Source organism: Hydra vulgaris, chromosome 06 (assembly GCF_038396675.1).
Source record: "Hydra vulgaris chromosome 06, alternate assembly HydraT2T_AEP".
In the NCBI taxonomy this organism is placed as follows: domain Eukaryota; kingdom Metazoa; phylum Cnidaria; class Hydrozoa; order Anthoathecata; family Hydridae; genus Hydra; species Hydra vulgaris.
In genome coordinates this window covers 56,223,886-56,246,033 of record NC_088925.1, presented here as the reverse complement: position 1 = coordinate 56,246,033, position 22,148 = coordinate 56,223,886, and the positions used below count along the sequence as shown (strand labels likewise).

Sequence of the window (22,148 nt, the reverse complement as noted above, 5' to 3'; positions counted from 1 at the left end):
ATCTAAATATAACCTCAGTTTCTGTTGAAAAGCTCTAGTTGCCAATTAATTATTTTTATAAAGTTATATTTTTCACAGTTATTTTTAAAAAAGTAACATTATTGTTATATTTCAGATCAAATATATAAAAGATGGCTTCTTTAAACCAACATAATTGCAAGCATAACCATAACTCCTTTCTGTTATATCTATGGTTGTTATACAATTGTTCCACAATGACGAAAGACTAATTTGTAAAACTCCACATACTGTATGCCATTTTAATAAAGAAAGTCAGAGAATGGACAAAGGAAAAAAGAAAGATTTTACCTTTTGGAGTCCCCTTGGTTTTGTGACAACCCCTAAACTTTGATTAAACCACGGCTACTTTTGTCTTATTGGTGCTATTGGCATTGGCAAAATAAATAGGCAAAAAATAGTTTATATTAATATTCCTTTAATAATACCACTTCAGCATTCTGACGAGATTGCATCTCCAGTTTTTCAAAGTTTATTTTTGTCGATGATAAAACAAACTTTTTAGATATCAGCTTGCCTGCTACAGAAACAGAAGAATTTTCTTTAGATTTTGGAAGACTTCTCATCTAATGATAAACAATTTAATACGCCTCAGTGTTTTAATCAGCATTTTAAATAACTTAGTTCGTTTTATAGATGATATACTAAGCATGCAGCAGAATTATTTGCGTCGATTAATAGAAAAGATCCTACTTGATAGCTTTTCAAAAGTTTCTTACTTTAGAAAAAGAGATAAAATCTTAGTTAACTTTTTTTTAAAAGTCATTTTATTTACTTACTCTGAAGATATTTCAGGTCTCATATAACAGTTGGATATTTCTGTATACAATCCGACAGAATGAAGACTTTTTATCAATAGCTCGAGACGAAGCCTCAAATCCGTTATTTTACACAGTGTCAATAGTTTTGATTCTGCTCTAATTGGTCATTATGTTTATTTGTGAGAGGCTTACAATGACATCATAATGGTGTTTAATTTGATTAAATATCACAAACTCAACTGTATGAATTGTGTACATCTAAAAATGATTAATTTTCTCCTTGGTCAGACAAAATGTTTAACAAAACTTCCTTCTTATCTCTGTGCGTTGGACAGTCGAGCTAGAAACAAACACTGGATTCAAGAAGAATGGCTCATCCGCAACACTTTCACAGTGGGCATAAAAATGAATCGAAAAAAAGGTTTTTCCACAACACCATCATAAATTTGGATTCATGAAACAACTTTTTCTAACACTGACAACTGATTGCTTCCAATAGATGGTTATAGCATTACCAGGGTTGTCAATAAAAAAAAATAGGCAAGAATTTTAAATGGGCCACAAATTCGCTATATTATAAATGATAAAGAATTAATTAAAATGAACACTTTATCATTTGTATTATGGCGAACATGTGACCCATTAAAAACTCCCGCCTTTTTTTTCTTCATTGACTTTATTATTAATGAGTAGCAAAGAGATAACGATTTGATTGTTTTTTGTGATGTTATAAAACACTTTCTAGGAAATAAAAAAGCAGAAAACTATCCAGATTTAGTTGATAAAATGTTAAAACTTTTGTTACCTTTCATACAAAACGAGCATTAAGTTTTATTTTATAAATAGTTATTTTGACCAGTTTCCTGAAAATCTTGAAGATAAAGAGACATGAGAGTAATACCATTAAAGTCTCAAGACTATTGAAGATCGTTACAAAGACATTGGGTCAAACGCATGGTAGTAAACTACTGTTGGGATATTAAACGAGAAGACTCAGGAAAGTTTATATACAAAATAGCAGCATGCAATAGTTTCTTCCGGATGGAACAGTTTTAATTAAACAATAATATCTGCAATCTTTTTTAAAACTTTACTTTTTTATCAATCAATAAAAAGTTGATGACTTTGATTTTATAAAATGGTCGTTTTAAGCAGTTAACATTTATTTTAATCGGCTTTCTAGTTTTGTTTTAATTTTGTGAACAATTAAATTTTTGAAAACATCCTAGCATTTCAAAATAAGTTTCAAATATTTTTTTTTAGAACTATTTCTAATATTTTGCAAAACAAAAAATGGTTTAATTATGTGATTTTCAAAGTATTAAAAAATGCTTTTTCTTATCTCTAAATACTCTAAAATTACATACATCAATTTATCTAATATAGCAACTACTCAATCACACTTTAGTTCGTACTTAACCTCAACCAACCTTAATGTTATGTCTAATTATAAACTTACAGAAAAAGAATTACTAGAAGCAGTCTCTTTATTAAAACCCAATAAAAGTTTAGGATTTGATGATATAAGTAGTAATGTCATTATCAAATCAATAAAACAAATTACAATTCCATTACTACATATTTTTAATTTATCTCTAAAACAAGGTGTTTTTCCAGATAACCTAAAAATTGCAAAAGTCATTCCAGTGTTAAAATCAGGTGATCCTTCCGATGTTACGAATTATAGACCAATCTCAATTCTTTCTTGTTTTTCTAAAATATTAGAGCGGGTTATGTATAATAGACTATATTCCTTTTTAAATGTTAATAATATTCTTTTTCATAAACAGTTTGGATTTAAATCTGGTCATTCAACTGATCATGCAATCACTCACCTTGTTCATGATATATTTAAAGGGTTTGATGAAGACAAGTATACCCTAGGTGTATTTATCGATTTAAGTAAAGCTTTTGACACTGTCAATCATCAAATCCTTCTATCCAAACTGAAAAGTTATGGTATAATAAATACTAATTTGTCCTGGTTTGATAGTTACTTGTCTAATAGAAAGCAGTTTATTTCATATGATAGCGGAAAAACGGAATATAAGTCAATCACCTGTGGTGTTCCTCAAGGATCAATTTTAGGACCACTTTTATTTCTCGTTTATATTAATGACTTATATAAATTTTCTAACATTTTAAACTTAATTTTGTTTGCAGATGATACAAACTTGTTTTATTCTAGTAAAGATATCAGTAAATTATTTCAAACAGTAAACAAAGAACTTGAAAAATTAACCCAATGGTTCAAATCAAACAAACTATCTTTGAACATCAATAAATCCAAATACACTTTGTTCCATCGTCTTCATAAAAAACAAGATATTCCATTAAAACTTCCTGATCTTTTTATTGATAACGCATTATTAAAAAGAGAGCAATCAATAAAATTTTTAGGTGTGGTTCTGGATGAAAATTTAACCTGGAGGGACCACATAGGTCTAATTGAAAATAAAATATCAAAAAATATAGGTGTTTTGTATAAAGCCAAGCAGTTTTTAAATCTATCTTGTTTAAAAAACTTATATTTTTCTTTAATTCATTGCTACTTAAATTATGCAAACGTTGCTTGGTGCAGCACAAACGCAACAAAAGTAAAAAAACTGTTTAGTAAACAAAAACAGGCTATAAGGATAATTACAAACGTAGACCGTTTCTCTCACACTCAAACCTTATTTAATAAACTTAATATTCTAAATGTATATAAACTAAACCTTTACCATATTCTTATCTTCATGTTTAAACTTGATAAAAAAATATCACCAATGTTATTTAATTCACTTTTTGAAAAAATAAACCACATATACCCTACCAGATTTTCAAAAAACAATTCCATTCAATCCAAAACACATTATTCAGCAACCAAATTCTCAATTGCTAACCGAGGTCCTAAGCTGTGGAATACAATATTAAATAATGAGCTGAAATCTAATTATTCTTTAAACCAGTTTAAAACAAAACTTAAGCAATTACTGATGATACATGAAAATGAATTAAAGTTCTTCTAAAAAGCTTTTTAAACTAGCAAACAAAAACAAAAATTAACCTACTAATTACTCTTTAATATTATATTCAATATTCTAAACAATAGTCTGCTATTGTAAATGTATTTCTTATCTTATAAGTTTTGAATTTACAAACGATTTTTTTAAGTTTTATTATTTGAAATACTAATTACTAAAAATATTGTAAAATTTTATAATTTCAATTTTTATTAAAAAAAGTTATTGTAAATTCTTTTTGTAATATTAATACTTATATATCATCTTATTTTACTAATCAGTTCTTAAATATAAATACTCTTTGAATTACTAAATATTTTAAACGTTATATATTTTATTTTTTGCATTTTGTTAAAACATTTTATTTGATGAATATGCATTTTTTTAGGGGGGGCTTAATGATAAGATGAATTTTGTCTTCTTCAAGCCCCAGTCATGTAAATATTTGTTTTTATAAATTACGAGTGTAAATTATTTTCAATCGGCAAATACAATACTAAAAAAAAAAAAAAAAAAATTTATGGTTTAACAACACAGATATATTTAAATTATCACGCAACATCATAAAACACAACAGAGTTATCAAAGAGAGAAGGAGAAGAGCTTATATAAGGTCTCCACCACCACCCCTCCTACCCATTGATAGTTTTAGTCGCTAAAATTTATACTCATCTTAATAATCTGTCAAAACAGATATTTAAAACAACATATATAAAAGCGACAGTTATTATAACAACTATCTTTTTAAAGTTTTATCTCCTTAACTTAAATCTCCTTAACTTAAACATCAACAACTCGGAGTGGTAGGGAAATCATCAAAGAATAAAATTCTTCACTTGGATAAAAAATTTTTTGCAATTTGTTTACTTTTGCTAATTTTTAAAAAAATATAATAACATAAATACAAAAAATCAAAACAAAAGAGATGAAACAAAAAGGCTTTTACGATACTTACATATACGATCCGCAAACTCAACTCACCTACTGTCAGTGGTACTAACGTTTACAGATGTTTTTACATAACATTGTATAAGTGGATTTTTTACATTTATGTACTACATATATCTTTTAACATTTGCATGAGTTAAATCTCTAGTAATTAGTATGATTAGTATTAGCGTTCAACTTGTTTTTCCGAGTAGTGGTCTTGTTTGTCAAGGTTCATATTTCGGAGAAATAAAGTTTAGAGAGAGCAACCACAAAAAAAAAGGTAGACTCCTCGGTTGTAGTGGCCTTCTCGGCCTTGGGGAGATAAATAATGATAAATAAAAAAAAGATGTAATTGTTGTGAGTCAGTGGGTGTGTTATTAACACACTATAGTCATTTTTCTTGATTGCTGCTCGCTCAGAAATTAAGAACTGCTTTAAAATTGTTAATTGATTGTGGGTTAACCAACTCGCATGGCACGCCATACCAAATATTGGCTGAAACTTTAAAAAAAAAGTTTTCACAACATGCTTGCTTAGTGAATTCTGTGACATATTAAAAACGGTGACCACTTGTTTGAGTTTGTTAAAAAAAAAATTTTTATACTTTTTCTTAATTGTTAAAATCATTAAAAAGTTTAAAAAGATGATTTATGTCTCTAATTGTCATTTTTTTGTCGAGGTAGTCAAGTCGAGAGTTTTTAAAAGTTTTTTATAGTTGCCTTTTTTAAGTGATGGCAATAATCGAATTGTTCGATCTTCAACTCTTTCTGGTAAATCAATTTTACCAATTCGAGTTGGTTTCCAAACTGATACCACAAACTCACACAAAAGAAACAAAAAGTAATCTCAGGATTATATTATAATAATAAAATCCTATTTAACTTTAACTTATTTAAATTTGATTTTTAATTACTTAGAGAGCATTAGTCCTAACATAAGCTGGAGCCTAATTTGTAAGATACAATATCTGAGATCAAACATATTTATCAACGGCATAAAGGTCCAACAGATTACGACGACACTTCACAATAAATTTGTTTTCTTAACCATTAGTTAATTTTGATAAAGGTTTGATAAAACCCTATTTAATATATCAATCTTTTTAAAGATGGTGGTATTACTAAAATTAAAATTGTCAATTATGATGAGAAAAGCATTATTGAGGAACTTCCCCAGCTCCCTACCATAGAAAGTATATTTAACAACCATAAATTATGGATGAATCAGGTATCTAGAAATAAACAACCAGTATTTATACATCGCAGTTTCTTCAAAAAGGTTTATTCATACAATATTAGGTAACTTTTAGCAATATTTAGGTGGAAGCTTCGTATAACTCAACGATGATTTTGTTGCTCACTAGCCAAAAATTCTATCCAGAGATTAATATTTTGTGCTTGAACTAGACTGAGAAATAAAACCCCACACAAAAATATGAAACATTTTTATTGAAAAATCTTTTTATAAAATAGGATAACTAATAAAAAACAAAGAAAAACAATCAGATGTTCAGAACAAATATAAATAACAGATTTATTTAAAAAGAAGAATATTATTAATTTTCCGTTTACAAAACATGCAAATTAAAAATCAAACAATAAGTTCACTTCTATGAACATTTTATTTGATCGATGTTTTTTTTTTTGGAAATACGGAATCAAAGACAAATGAAAGAAACCAAGTGATCGAATCAAAACACATCATAACAGTTCTGTCCACCAAAGTCTTTACCTCGAAAGCTTTATTAGCAACTCTTACCGATGATATTGGGATTGATTTGGTAATCAAATAAATTTTAAAGTCAGAGGTTTTAGATGCAACATCGTTTCTCTCATGAAATAACCTTGCGTTTAGAGATAAACTTTTTTTTTTTTATTTGATTGATATTTTTTATTATTTAAACAATGCACTTTTACCGTTTCTTGTATTATTATTGCAACAGTCTAAACTTCTGCACTAGGAGGGCAAGTAAATGGCAATTTTCTTGAAAAATTGGCAATTTTTCTCTGGAAATAATTTCAAATAATTTTTAGAGATCAAAGATAATTTAGATAATAGCAAAACATTGAAAATAAAATCATCTGGAATGCGTTTCTTGCTGCCAAAAATAAAGAGATCGGATGCAGGTCCATTACTTCAAAGTGTCTTCATATATGAGTATTCTTCATTGGTGCAGTGTGCTCTTTTAAAGAATGTTGGAAAAGCAGGATACTTTACGGTTACAACTGATAAGACGCTGGATGTGTCACACACAGAATAAAACACTTTTTTCTTTGCTTTATGCAATTCATTATTTTATTTCAGTTTCAACAAAAAAAAAAGTGCTGGGAGGTAAAAGAACTTATTCTTTGAGATAAAGACAGGGAGAAAAAAAAAGGGGGTGGATATTGCCAACCTAATACGTAATGTAGTAGCAAAAGTAGGACTTGCTTTGCAAAAATATTTTGACCAAGGTTACGATAACGGTTTAAATATTGCTGGAATTTATATGGGAACGGAAGCTCTAATTTTACAGAAGAATCCGTTAGCCCTGAATACTCTTTATAGCGTCTATAGTCTAAATTTAGCTGGAGTGGTTAAATCTTACGCTGAAGTCAAGATTTTTATTTGGTAAAATCCAAACTATTTATCTATTCTTTAATGCAATCCGGTTAGGTAAAAGGTTTTACAAGATTATACAAAAATCTTTCTTCATAAGCTTTCAGATACCAGGTGGTCAGCTCGGATGACCGGATGATATTTAATATATAATTGTATAGCTGTTGTTTCATATTTATTATATAAATTTCTGGGCAAAAAATTAATAAATTTATCTTTTTTCTTAATCTGGTCAATAGAATTTCTTTTCAAGAGATAAGGTAAAAACACCTATTGCACGTCATGCATTCTAGTCTTCACTACTTCTTTTGTAAGAAGATCATCTTATGTCAGTTATAAAAGCCAAAAGCTTACATACTAAGTGCATATAAGTTGATAATGCTTAGTTTTCGCTTCATGGAAACCCATAAGTTTGCGGATAAGATGACCGCTCGTTGAACTAAATAGGTTATCAGGGAACAAATATAATCCCAGAAAAGCACAAAACATATATACATATTTAAAAAAGCGTTATCATTTTGGGACCCTAGGTAACTGTCTGTTTTCTTTAGTTAGTTAATTGTATGGTGGGTGGTATTTTTGTGTAAAATGTTTGCGCTATTATGCTTCAATATTCACAAATATACGGTCTAACTGACACATTATAACACAAATCTGCAAAAATATACAAGGATAAAGTAAAAAGGAGATTATGAACAATCATCATCACACCTGTTTACAGGTCTGTAGGTGACCAAAAAAAGCAGTATGCTTCGTTTGGTTGCCTACTAAGATCTCTTTATGTTTTCTTTCACTTTCAAATTGGGTGAATAGAAAGCTAAACACACTCACTTCTTGCGTTTATGGGCTAGCACATCAAAGCCAGACGTAAAACCTTCAGAATGGATTTCAATTGATTAAATGCACATATTAGTCACCGTAGGCCACAAGCCATTAATCTTAGCTAAAAGAGCGACAACCCCGTACTGGTGTGGAATAATGTGATATGAAGTGAGATTTTAGATCCAAGCACACAGTCAGCCAGCGCTGATTAGACGTGCACTGTGGAGCTTCCAAATGAAAGAGTGCGTAAGAGTCAGCGTAATCATTAGGTTATTGAGCGCTGCAACCACATCCAGCAGGATAACCTGATGTTCGTTTTATCTTTTTGGTGTACATTGGAAAAAGTCAGGGCTCACCAGCCACATAGAACAAATTTTTATTCGTTTATGCGACACAATGATCGCAAAAAGTGACCAACAAAGCCGTCCAGTTACGTAGACCCGAAATATGTAATTATAGAATCAGTTTGTAAATGATGTCATTAACATAAATATTATAAATTCGCAACGATAGTGTATATTTAATAGCTTTGTAGAAAAGAGAAATAAGGAAGTTTTAAATTTTTTTGGGACAGCAAATTACTAGCTTTGTATAGCAAACCGATGTTTTTTGATAGAATGTAATTTAACAAATTTATGTGCACTATCCATTAAATGTTCTTATTGATAAGTATGCCAAGAAACTTTGTTGCTTGGGTTCTCTCAATTTCATTATTTTCCTTTTCTTTTTATTTTGTTTAGAATGAAAAAGATATTTGTATTTAGTTTTTTCTGTGTTTAATGATAATTGAATAGATTTAAACCAATTGTTTAGTTTTTCAAATTCAATGTTTGTAGTTTCAAAAAGTTCTGCAATAAATATGAACATATAAAATAAATCAGTATCATCTGTAAACATTATGACATTCAATTTACTTGAGGCTTTTGTTAGACCGTTAATGTATATTAGAAATAAGAGGGGCGCAAGAATGGAATCTTGGGGGACACCGTATTATATTTTAAGTAACTTTAAATATTTTTTTTTTGAGCAATTACGCATTGCTGTCTGTTGAGCAAAAAATTTTTGAACCAGCTTCGGGCGACACTTTTTATTCCATATTTTTTGATCTTTTAAAGTAGAGTTGTGTAATCTACAATGCCGAACGCCTTAAATAAGTCTACAAAGATTGCAAGTACAAATTTTTTATTTCCAAAATAGTCATTTATGTTATTTACAAGATTAAAAATTGCATGTTTGGTTGAGTGTTGCTTTTGGAAACCGTATTGTTTCATATATAAGATATTGTTACTTTGATATTTATATAATTTATTGTAAATTATTCGCTCTGAAAATTTTGAAAAAAATTTAAGAATTAAAATAAGTCAGTAGTTATTAACTGTAAATGAATCCCCTTTTTTAATACTGCTACAACTTGAGCTAACTTCAATTTATCGGGGACAGATCATGTAATATTTAAAGATTTAAATATTTCAAACACGGGAAAAGTTCTATATTATATGCAGAGTTTGTGATTCCAAAGTTGTATTCTTTGTATACTTTACCCAAATCTACTCCCAATAATGAGTTCTTCAAATTTTGAAAAGAAAATCTGAAGGACTAATTATCAGATTTTCTGTTCAAAATCTGAAGGACTTCAGATTTTAAATAGATTTTTCTTTCATAAATTCAAGTTCTAGAGTTGTTAATTGTTGTTGTACCTTAATATAATAAAAAATATAAAAGAAAACGATCTAATATATCTGTTTGATGATTTTTGCTTTAAAGGAGGTTTATAGAAATAAATTTCTCAATATGTTGTGACAACATATTAAAATTTTTTTCTATAAACCACCTACTTTTATATAAACTATACTATAAGCATAAAACTATAAACCCTACTTTTTTGCTATAGACAACATTGCTGTCTATAGAAAAAAAGTAGGGTTGCTTGGGTGGGTTCTTATTTCACCCTCGAGAGACCTAACAAATAAAAACTATAATATTTTTATTTTTTTATTGGGTATATCTCAATCATAAAGACAGAACCAGTGCCGGGTATCTTCTTATTTTAACTGCCTGATCATTTTAGATATATGCAGCAATCCTTCCTACTCTTTTGTTTGTTTTTGTTCAAAATTAATAAGTTTATAATTTGGAATTTGAATTTTTGAATCTGTTTGACAGATTCATCAGAATGTTTAAGCAGAGCTTACTAAATAAGTTAATGCAACCAATAAATAAGTTATGCAAATATAAACTGTTAGATTGTCAAGATATTTGCTTATTCTTCTAATGTTTATTTGTATTGCAGTATACAATATTTTTTGTTTATTCTTCTAATATTTATTTGTATTGCAGTATACAATACTTTTTGTTTATTCTTCTACTAATTATTTGTATCGAAAGTTATTTTTTAAAGTTTTAAGTTTAAAAAATAACTTTCGATACAAATAAATAGTAGAGGAAAAAAGTTTCGCATCTATTTTGAAACAGAAGCAGTTTTGAACTGCTTTTGTTTCAAAATAATGCGAATGGAAACTATTTCCTTGTAAAACTTACGCGTCGTACAAATTTTGTAAAATATTATTAGCGGTTTCGAAGACATTAAAATCTTTGAGATGAAAAAACGCGATGGCATAATGAAAACAAATGCAACGCTATTTTTAAAAATTTTGTAAAACATTTTTTTATATTTCAAAATGGTTATTTACCTTCGCTTTGAAGTTTTCTAACATCTTCCCGTATATTTATTCGTTGTTCAAAAGTTTCTCTAGCCAAGTCATATAATCCATAATATATAATCCAGTTCCACTGTGATTCTTGATTGAATTAAGAGTTTTTATTTAGAAAATTTTAAAGTTTCAGAATAATCGCTCATCGTTTTTATCTTTTATTGGACCTATTTAATGGATTCTTTTCACAATTACTTCTCTTGATATTTTGAGATGTTTTCTATAGGTTATTTTTACAGTGTTTTCTATTTTTTTTTATTTAGGGGCCAAGAAATACAAATAAGGAACTCCAAAATTTATTGGGTGTAATAAACATCCGTACAATGCGCACATACGCATTTATACGCGTTTTAGAGAACTTAAACAGCTGTAACCCGTATTATATTTCAGTAGGTCTGCGCGCATAAAACTCTTTGAACACGCACTATAAAAAAAATAGTTAAATATGAAATGTTTTTTATGTTAAGTAATTAACTATGTAATAAAATAAGTTATGTTAAGATTTTTAATTTTACTTACTCTGTTAAGATTCTATTATATTTTACGAATTTGTAAGGATTAAAGAACAAAAAATTTGAATAAAAAAAAAAAAAAAAAAAAAGAACCGTGATCAGGGGTGACTATGAACAGTAGGTTGAAAATGAACACTAGTACTAATTTTACTAAATGGTAAAGAAACGCATTCAGATTTTTTTACTCACTTGCCTTAAATATAACGTGTGAAAAATAATTTTCGGCTCCTCTCAAAATTATCCTTTCCCGCCTTTTCTCCATCGCATATAAACAGTGCATATTACGTGGATCGGGAAAATAACTCTTTTATGGCTTTGGTTAAAGCATGTTGGTTAAACCCTTTTATGGTTTTGGTTGAAGCATGCTTAAATGCATGTAAATATATATATATATTTTTTAATTAGAAAGGTTCAATATCTTCTCAATTCTGTGTTTTATTAATAATTTTAGTATTTAATCTTAATTAATTAAAAAAAAAGTTGTTAAAAACCTTATTTTTATTTTATTGCAGGTTTTACTTTGTGCAACTTTATATTATTCTTTATATACTATATTATTCTTTATATACTATATTATTCTTTATATACTATATTATTCTTTATATACTATATTATTCTTTATATGCTATATTATTCTTTATATACTATATTATTCTTTATATACTATATTATTCTTTATATACTATATTATTCTTTATATACTATATTATTCTTTATATACTATATTATTCTTTATATACTATATTATTCTTTATATACTATATTATTCTTTATATACTATATTATTCTTTATATACTATATTATTCTTTATATACTATATTATTCTTTATATACTATATTATTCTTTGTATACTATATTATTCTTTATATACTATATTGTTCTTTATATACTGTATTATTCTTTATATACTATATTATTCTTTATATACTATATTATTCTTTATATACTATATTATTCTTTATATACTATATTATTCTTTATATACTATATTATTCTTTATATACTATATTATTCTTTGTATACTATATTATTCTTTATATACTATATTATTCTTTATATACTATATTATTCTTTATATACTATATTATTCTTTATATACTATATTATTCTTTATATACTATATTATTCTTTATATACTATATTATTCTTTGTATACTATATTATTCTTTATATACTATATTGTTCTTTATATACTGTATTATTCTTTATATACTATATTATTCTTTATATACTATATTATTCTTTATATACTATATTATTCTTTATATACTATATTATTCTTTATATACTATATTATTCTTTATATACTATATTATTCTTTATATACTATATTATTCTTTATATACTATATTATTCTTTGTATACTATATTATTCTTTATATACTATATTATTCTTTATATGCTATATTATTCTTTATATAATTATTTATTTAATATTCATTTCTAAGATTTTGTTATTATACTTTTTATTGATTATTTTATTACTTTAAAAGAAATTTTTTTTAAATTTTAAAATTAAAAAAAAAAAAATTCACTATGACCCTGAAACTTTTTGTTTTTGTTTTATCTTTTTAAAAATAAAGTCTTATTTTAAATATATTGGTAACATTTATATACTCTATACGAAATTATTTATTTTTTACGGAATCAATCTCGGGGCTTGGCGAAAAGACAAATTGTGTCTTCTTCTAGGCCGGGGTATCTGTATATTTCCAATATACAAATGCCCCAGCCATCTGTATATTGGAAATATTGGTTGTATTTATATTTTTATACGGCAAAAATATATATATGAAAAAAAAAATCCACTTATCAAGGAATATCTTAAGAACTCTCCATCTATACGTCATTAAAGTTAGTTCGCATCACGTTCAAGTACATAATGTCTTTACAAATTAATAATTTAAGAAATAGCTTGCTGGTATCCGGTTATAAGCTCATTTTAAAATGATATTTTTTTAATACAAAATAGGTTTTTCTTTGGTAATTTTAGGAACTATGCCTTGAAATTACAAAAGAAAGGAAAACAGTCGACGTTATAAAACAAGTTACACGAAAAAAACCTAGAAATAGCTGTAATTAAAGTAAAAACCATGGATTTACCATAAGGAAGGCTGCGAAAATGTACAATATTCCATTTGGAACGTTACATAAAGAAATAAAGCTTGGGAATCATGTTCCGAAAAAGCTTGGCAGACTGACCAGATTTGATTGTAAAACCAAAAAAATTTTTATTCAAACAATTATTCATATGACGTACTGAAGAGTACCATTTGATTCGTTGGGCATAAGACTTTTATTTAAATCTTGTTGTGATTAAGTAAAGATAAATGACTCTTGATTCAAAAATAATATGCCTAGAGTAGCTTGGGTTCAGACTTTCATGAAGAGACTTCGTTTGATAAATAGGGTTGCTGACAATGTAAAACATAGTAGGTAAACGAAGCCGTGGTAAACAAAGATACCCTTAAAGTGTTTTGATAATTTGTACCAAGAGATGAAGGATATATCTCCAGAAAATATCTACAACTATTATGAGACCAACATAACAGATAATCCATAGTCCAAATTCGTTATTGTTTGTCGTGGTCATGGGAATCGTGTTGGAAAAAAACACAAGAATATTCAAAGCAGTCGATCTATTTAATATTTTCTCGCAATGCTGTAGGAGAGTTTTTGCCGCCCGTGGTTGTTTATAAAGCAAAGAAACTTAACCAGGGTTGGACTCAAGGTGGGCCACCTGAAACTGTTTATGACATCACTCTTACTGGGTGGTTTGATAGTAGAACATTTACTGGATGGTTTATGGAAATACACTTGTCTGTTGCTATTAAAAAGCCGGAACAGCATTGTTTATTGGGGATAATCTTGGTTCACATTTTTCTTCTGAAGTTTTTGAAGCCACGATTCAACATAACATTAAGTTTATAACAATGCAGATAATCTCTGCCAACCATTAGATGTTGCTGTATTCAGAGGATTAAAGCAGTTGTGGAGGAGTATTCTTTTAAATTAGAGAGTAGAAAGTTGTATCAAAAGAGCAATCCCAAAGGAACACCTACCTAAATAAATTGAATAACAAATAACGCCCAGAAGCTTTGATTAGCGGATTTCGAGCAACGGGGATCTACCATATGGACAAAACAGAGATTATAAAACGTCTTCCACGAAAATATAAAGACCCTGGTAGTAAAGAAACCGTAAATAGAAGGATAATTACAGTTGATGTACTGTTTTACGTAGGATAGATTTGTAAATACTGTGATACATGTAGATATATTGAAAAAACTAGGTTTTAAACGTAGTATGATAATTTTTTAACATGAACTGAATTTAAAAAAAAAAGTTTTAAATAAAATAAACTTTCCGTAATCTGTTTGATTTTTAACAGTATTTTCCCCAATGTATTATTGTAATATAGTCATAATTTAGAATATAAAAACGATAGGTAGTGTTTAAATCAGCTGCTCATTTTTACTCCGTTTCGGAATTATGTATATTCTCAGATAAAACCAGAAAAAGGTATTTACTTCATAGTGTTGATAAGGCTTACGATTTTTACAGAAAGCTGAAAGGCATCATGTTTTGCTACAAAAAAAAAAGAAGTGATTAGACAAACAGTTTTCTTCAATGATGCAAAAATGTTTAAAAAGCGTTCATAGTCACCCCCATTACGTACCGTAGTTACGGTACGTTAGTTAATAATTCTTTTCCTTGAATTAAAGGGAACTTAATTTCTTTTTATTTCTAATTAAAAGCTAAAAGTCTTTATAATCAAATGTCATTAGATTAAACTAAAAGCGAGTATTTCAAGAAAACACGCTATGTAAGTATTTGATTTTTTAAGCACGCGGCAGATCTATTATTCTTTGCAAAAAAATGAGTGGCGGTTGTTGTATTTAACAAAGCTATGCATTACTCAGTTTAAAACATCTCTTTAAGGAGCAAGAAAGTGAAACAATTGTTTTAGCGTTATTTTAAATGTAGGTTAATTATTTGTTTAAACCAAAATTAAACGTGGAACAACGGAAAACTTTTAATTGGCTAGTACATATGTTTATATTAAGTCTTTAAAATTACATATTTAATTCGTAAATCATAAAAAACAAAAGGAATTTTTATTTTCTAAAGATAAAGTTTAACATAATCATTATTAGAGATTTGAAAATTGATTACAATTAAGATGTCTTTCGTTTTAAAACTTTATAGTCATTATTTTTTTATTTTCGCATACCGTATAATAAAATATATACCTTGATAATTGTTGATTTTCTACCAAAAAGTAGTTTTCTTTAACTTTTAATGTCTAAATTTGATGTCACACAAAATAAACTTTTTTTGTGTGACTTTTTGCCATTTTTAGACATTTTTAATTTTTATTTACATTTGGATTTCATATGATAATTTTTTAAATAATTTTTGATGGCATTATAAAAATGCTAGATGAATAGGTTTAAGAGTTCATCACCGCTTTATCATATAAGTTAAATTGGGATGAGTGTGGTACATATATTATCAATGTGCAATTGTAAGGACCTTTCTTAAATTCTTAAATTTAAGGGCCTTCTTTAAATTGCGATCAGTGTGGTACATATGTGATAGATGTGTAATTGTAAAGGCCTTCATTACAGCTTCTTATTAGGTAGTAATTTGAAATTTGCTCGTTAGGTCATATTAAAAATTGTTCTTTTTAATTTTAAGCTTAAACCAATAACGTCAGTGGGTTTTAAAAGTCATAAAAAGTATTAAAACGCATCAATTTTATTGATGTAATAAGAAATCCTAAATCTTGCAAATGTTCCATCATTGTCATTTAATCTTGAATTTTTTTAAAATATATGATAATGAATTTACATATTCAAACAAACACCTTCTCCCCTCCCTCCCCCTTCCTCCTTCCGCAAAAAAAAATAAAAAAATAAATAAAAATGAAAATAAATAACATAAGTTAAAACATAAAAGGAAAAGAAAGTAAATCTTATAAATAATAGTAACAAAAAAACAAACATAAAAAAGCAACAATAATAATTAAAAAAAGTTGTAAATAACACTATAATAAGTTTGTGTTTTAGACTAGGAATAATACCAACGTCTAAAATTGACAATAAAACAAAAATTAAAAAAATGAAAATATAAAAACTACCAAACAAATTGCACTCTTTACATTTCTGAACACTGATAATACCAAAAATAACCATGAACACCATTACTGCAGAAGTTATAGCAATGATTGCGACAAGTACAGAAAAAACTAAATAAGTGCATTTTGAATTGTCTTCAATCCCGGAGAAATATCCCTTAATTTGTTTTGTGTGATACTTTGTTTTTGGTTCAATTTCTGTGGTTTCATACATAAAATTTGTTTTTCTACAAGATAAAGTTTTTAAATCACGTTTAGGAGCACTTTCGTTATAATTTTTATCTTTTTCTGGCATAACACAATATGGGTTTTCTGCAAATGGTTTTGTTACAACACATATACTATTGTGATCAAGAGATGATTCTTGCACATCATTAACTTTCCTAATATCGTATTCGGAATTAACTTTCACTGAATTAAAAACGGGCAATCCTTTATCCCAAGATTTTAACCTATGATCTTCTTCATATGCGTAGTTATCTAAGCCCATGCTAAGTTTTGTATATTTAAAATTGATTTATATCTATTCTGTACTTAGTATCTGTTTTGTACTTTAACCTTTTCGTCTGTGTTGGTATTGTCAAATTTGCTATCAATCTAGAAAGTTTAATTTTATCAAACTTTAAGTCAAGTCTGGTTCTTTGTCAAATAACCTTTTTTAAAAGGCTCTCTGACAACTATATTTCGATTTGGCTCAGTTTCTAATTGTTTTTCGATTAGGCGCGACTTTGAAGTTGAAACAAATTGTTGTTAAACAAAACATTGTCCATGAATAAGATTGCCACCATGTTTGTTTAGGCTTTGTATAATTAAAAAAAACGTTTTCAATTTTCGACAAAATAGCAAAACTAGCCATGCGCCAAAATAATAACTATAAGTATTAGTGTAGGGTTTAAAATATTCATAACCAATAATTCAAGATGTGTATAGTTAGTAATCTAGTGTTTAATATTTTGTTGTCTATGTGTTAAGTATTTTGCTAAACTTACGTTTTACTCAGTCATATAACCTCAAACTTATGCTTTACTTTAACTCAAAAATATTATTCAAAATTGCAAAGTAAATTGCAATTGCATTTTAACTACATTTAAGGGTCGTGCTTTTTATTTAAAAAGTGTGCATTTGTGTAAAAAAAAAAGTGAAAATACTACCTAAAAAAAAGTATGCTTATACTTTTGAATTGTGCTCGTATTAAGACAAATAAAACTAATATATGGGCATTGCAAAAAAACAACGTATATATATATATATATATATATATATATATATATATATATATATATATATATATATATATATATATATATATATATATATATATATATTTATATATATTTATATATATATATATATATATATATATTTATATTTAAAGAGATGTTTTAACTCTTAACATTTTTTTCAGTCTATTGTCGGCAAAAAATGTAATTGCGCTAAGCTGTGCATATAACTTATATTCCGTATAGATGAAATAATGTCTACATAATGCTTTTATAAAAATTTTTATTAAAGAGGTAGTGTTGTAGTAGTATATATTTGGTACAACAAAAGTAAAAATAGTTTACACAATGCAAAATAAAGGTTGTAAAACTATAGATAGCATTTGTGAATCCAGCTCACAAAGCAACTTCCTCTAAGAGCGAGCTGTTGTAACTTTAGAGCATATGAAAGCTCGCTTTAAAGCTGATAACAGACAGAAAGTACATAATTAGGCAAGCTAGATAACTTGGCAAGCTGCTTCGGTTACGCGGTTGCTAATAAAGTTTCAATGAGCTAAATTGTTGCTATAATTTCCCGGTAAAGTCTCTCTTTATGATTAGATCGTAGTGGATTTGAATTAAGAAGAAAGTGCTAAATAATTATGTTGATGTTTTTTTATTTTTAATTTTTTTAATAAGGTTTACGCCCTTTAATGAGATTTACGGTTGAATCTCGTTTACTACGGTTGATTAAATATGTGAGGTTAAGGTGTGCACATATGGGATCAAAGCTTTATTTTTTAAATTTGCGCGATATCTTTGTGGCTCTGTGTTGTATTCACTTAATAAAATGCTCGTATTTTACCAAATGAGAGTTTTAAGCTGGCCCAGTGAAAAATAAAACCGCGTCCCACATGGGTTCCGCGTGGGTTCCGTGTGGGATTGATGGGATTTATGTGGGACGGATTTTCCCATGTGGTATCCGTATGGAAATTTGTCACCTTAAACCCATGTGGGTAATCCCACATGGGTTACATGTGGGAACCATATGGTATTTACACACATGGGAAATCCCACGTGGGTTTCATGTGGGATTTGCATGGGAATTAATTTGAAAGCTGGAAACTAAAAAAAAAACTTTTTAAAAAAACTAAATAAAAATTTTTAAATCGACATTGCGTTGCGTTACGTTTATATTGTGTGAAAATATTTTATATTAATATAGAGAATGGCACGCAAGTATGTAAGTACCACGAATAATGTTTATCTTTCTTTATAGAAATAAGATTAAGATTTGTGCAAATAGACGTATTATTAGGATAATATAATAGTTATTTGAATATAGATCTTGAGTATATTATCTGCAAACAATTAACTGATGAAAGTTCAAATGTTGTCAAAAACCAAGCATGCATGCATGGGACACTACAGTGTCCCACAAAGAAATGCAAGTCAAAGAATTCCCAATTTTCTTTGTTAAAAAAGAAAAAATAGGGTGGTGGTGGTGGGGGAGATAAGTTTCTGTAACTTTTTTTATGCTCCAAAACTTTTAATTTTAGATATAATAAGGTCCTTATGACTTAAGGGATTTACAAACTACATTGAGGAACAAAAACAGGATATTAACAGAAACTTTTCAATTTTTAATCTGGAGTACCACAGTGTTATTGGGAATAAAGCCTCTGGGTCCAGTTTTCAAAGTAATATAATCTAAAGTAATGTTTAAATAAAATAGTATACTTTAAAATGCACATAGTTATACATATAACTCCTGATATAGTTATACATATAACTCCTGATATAGTTATACATATAATTCCTGATATAGTTATACATATAACTCCTGATAGTTAACTATATGTATAACTAGTTATACATATAATTTGTTATAGAAACTTTTTAAGGTTATGCTTGAACAAATTAGTACCAATTAATTCAAATTTAAGATTTAGCTGAAGTTCAAGTTAAAGTTCTTATTTATTCATTGTTTTTGTTAATTTTATATTTATTTGTTCAAATTTGTTAGTTAGTACTATTTCTTACTACAGTAAGAGTGTTTATCATTGTTGAATGTGATTTTATTTGTTAATTTTATTTTCAACATATTTTGACAACACCCTTTACATTTTAAATGATGACAGCTTTACTTTTCTATTGATGTTAAATTTATTACGTTTCAATAACTCAGATCGTATCATAACTGAATTATTGTAAACTTTGTAGGGGTTTGTTGTATATCAAATGGTGTTTTAAATAAAGTAAAAATAATATATATATATATATATATATATATATATATATATATATATATATATATATATATATATACAACATTAAAAAAATAAAATTGATACAAAGTTTCACTTTAAAACGAATACCATTAACATTGTGATGATAATAGCATTAGGAAGCTAGTATTTATGTATTAATATTATGCTATAAATAAATAGTTTTTTAATTCGTTTTATAAAATAGAGACTGACAACTGATAATTAATGGAAATAAATACAAATTATAAAAATCATGTAAACTTCATTTATTATTTCTAAATACTATATTAATGTTAGTCTACAAAGTTAAAATCAATTTAGAGCATTGTTATTAGTTCTTTTGCGATTCGCACTTCCACTTCTGTCTCTCAAATTTATAAAATAGGTGGTCAAAGCTTGCTCAATAGGTAGGTTTTCAGAATAACAATGCTTTTTTCTTACACTTTCTAAAGAGAAATATGGCAAATTGATTACTTATTTTACCTAAATCATAGGATCATCTATGCATAATGATGTCAGATGATGACCCGGTTTATTGAACACCTTCACCCTTTATCAAACTCAGTCAATTTTTTGCCATCTCCCATTGAAAATGATGTTAGTTTTTGTTATCATATTATGATGGTATATCTGAATTGTTAATATAATATAAAAAATGCAATTACCATCAATTTTTTTCTGGTTCAATTATACATTTATTCTCAACAGTACTAAAAGTAAAAAACAAACAAACAAATTGTTCTTTCAGATAAGCAAGCTAATTTCTGAATGTAAATTGTTTTTCCTATGATCCTCTACAGTTTTAAGCAACAAAAGCAAGAAGTTTTTAGACCACATTGTTGGTGTAAATACCTCTAAAACCTGCTCATGGCTAGCATAAATTGTTTTACTTTTTTTTAAATAAAATAATTTACTTTTTTTTTTAATTCAATTTTTTAATTGACATTATTTTGGTCTCAACATTCCCTCCCCATTGTTAATTATTGTTAAACTCACACTGCCCCTCTATCTACTGGCATCATTTATGGATGATCCCATAGCCTAAATACTATATATATATATATATATATATATATATATATATATATATATATATATATATATATATATATATATATATATATATATATTTATATATATATAATTTTTACTTTATTTACAACACCATTTGATATACAACAAATTCTTACAAAGCTTACAATAATTCAGTAAAATTCAATCTGAGTTATTGAAACGTAATAAATTTAACATCAATAGGAAAGTAAAGCTGTCATCATTTAAAATGTAAAGGGTGTTGTCAAAATATGTTGAAAGTAAAATTAAGTTACTAATAAAATCACATTCAACAATGATAAATATTCTTACTGTAGTAAGAATTAGTACTAGTTAACAAATTTGAACAAATAAATATAAAATAGTGAAAAAACAATGAACAAATAAGAACTTGAACTTGAACTAAATCTTGAATTTGAATTAATTGGTACTAATTTGTTCAAGCATAACCTTAAAAAATAAGTTTATATAATAAATTTTATGTATAACTAGTTATAAATATAGTTAACTATCAGGAGTTATATGTATAACTGCATGCATTTTAAAGGATTTTATTTAATTTATATATTACTTTAGATCATATTACTTTGAATACTGGACCCAGCGACTTTATTCCCAATTACACTGTGGTACTCCAGATTAAAAATTGAAAAGTTTCTGTAAATATCTTGTTTTTGTTCCTCAATTTACTTTGTAAGTCCCTTAAGTTTTATGAACCTTATTATATATAAAGTTAAAAGTTTTGGAGCCTATAAAAAATTACGGCAACCTCCCTATCTCCCCCCTATTTTAATTTTTTTTTTAATAAAGAAAATTTGACTTTCAAACCAGCATTTCTTTGTAGGACACTGCAGTGTCCCATGCATGCATGCTTGGTTTTTGACAACATTTGAACTTGCATCAGTCAATTGTTTGCAGATAATATACTCAAGAACTATATTCAAATATCATATGAACATGTTAGAGAATGTTCATATGATATTTGAACATCACAAATTTAATAATATTGTTGTGATATGTTATATAAATAATACCATAATAGATTATGATATGAAAATAAGATAGGATATAAAGGCAATGATCAAAGAATAAATTTACTTATAGAAATTTAGATGTTTGTTTATTAG

General features: G+C 27.2%; 1 protein-coding gene across 1 annotated transcript in view; it reads right to left on the bottom strand.

Annotated features, from left to right (window-relative positions):
* LOC136081995 (uncharacterized) overlaps positions 1-17,154 on the bottom strand; it is a 73,921-nt gene extending 56,767 nt beyond the window's left edge. Inside the window, exon 1 of the mRNA XM_065800523.1 lies at positions 16,503-17,154. Within this exon, the coding sequence (XP_065656595.1) occupies positions 16,503-16,989 (487 nt within the window). The 5' untranslated portion in view covers positions 16,990-17,154. The remainder of the gene's footprint in view (positions 1-16,502) is intronic.
* Between the last annotated feature and the right edge of the window lie 4,994 nt (positions 17,155-22,148).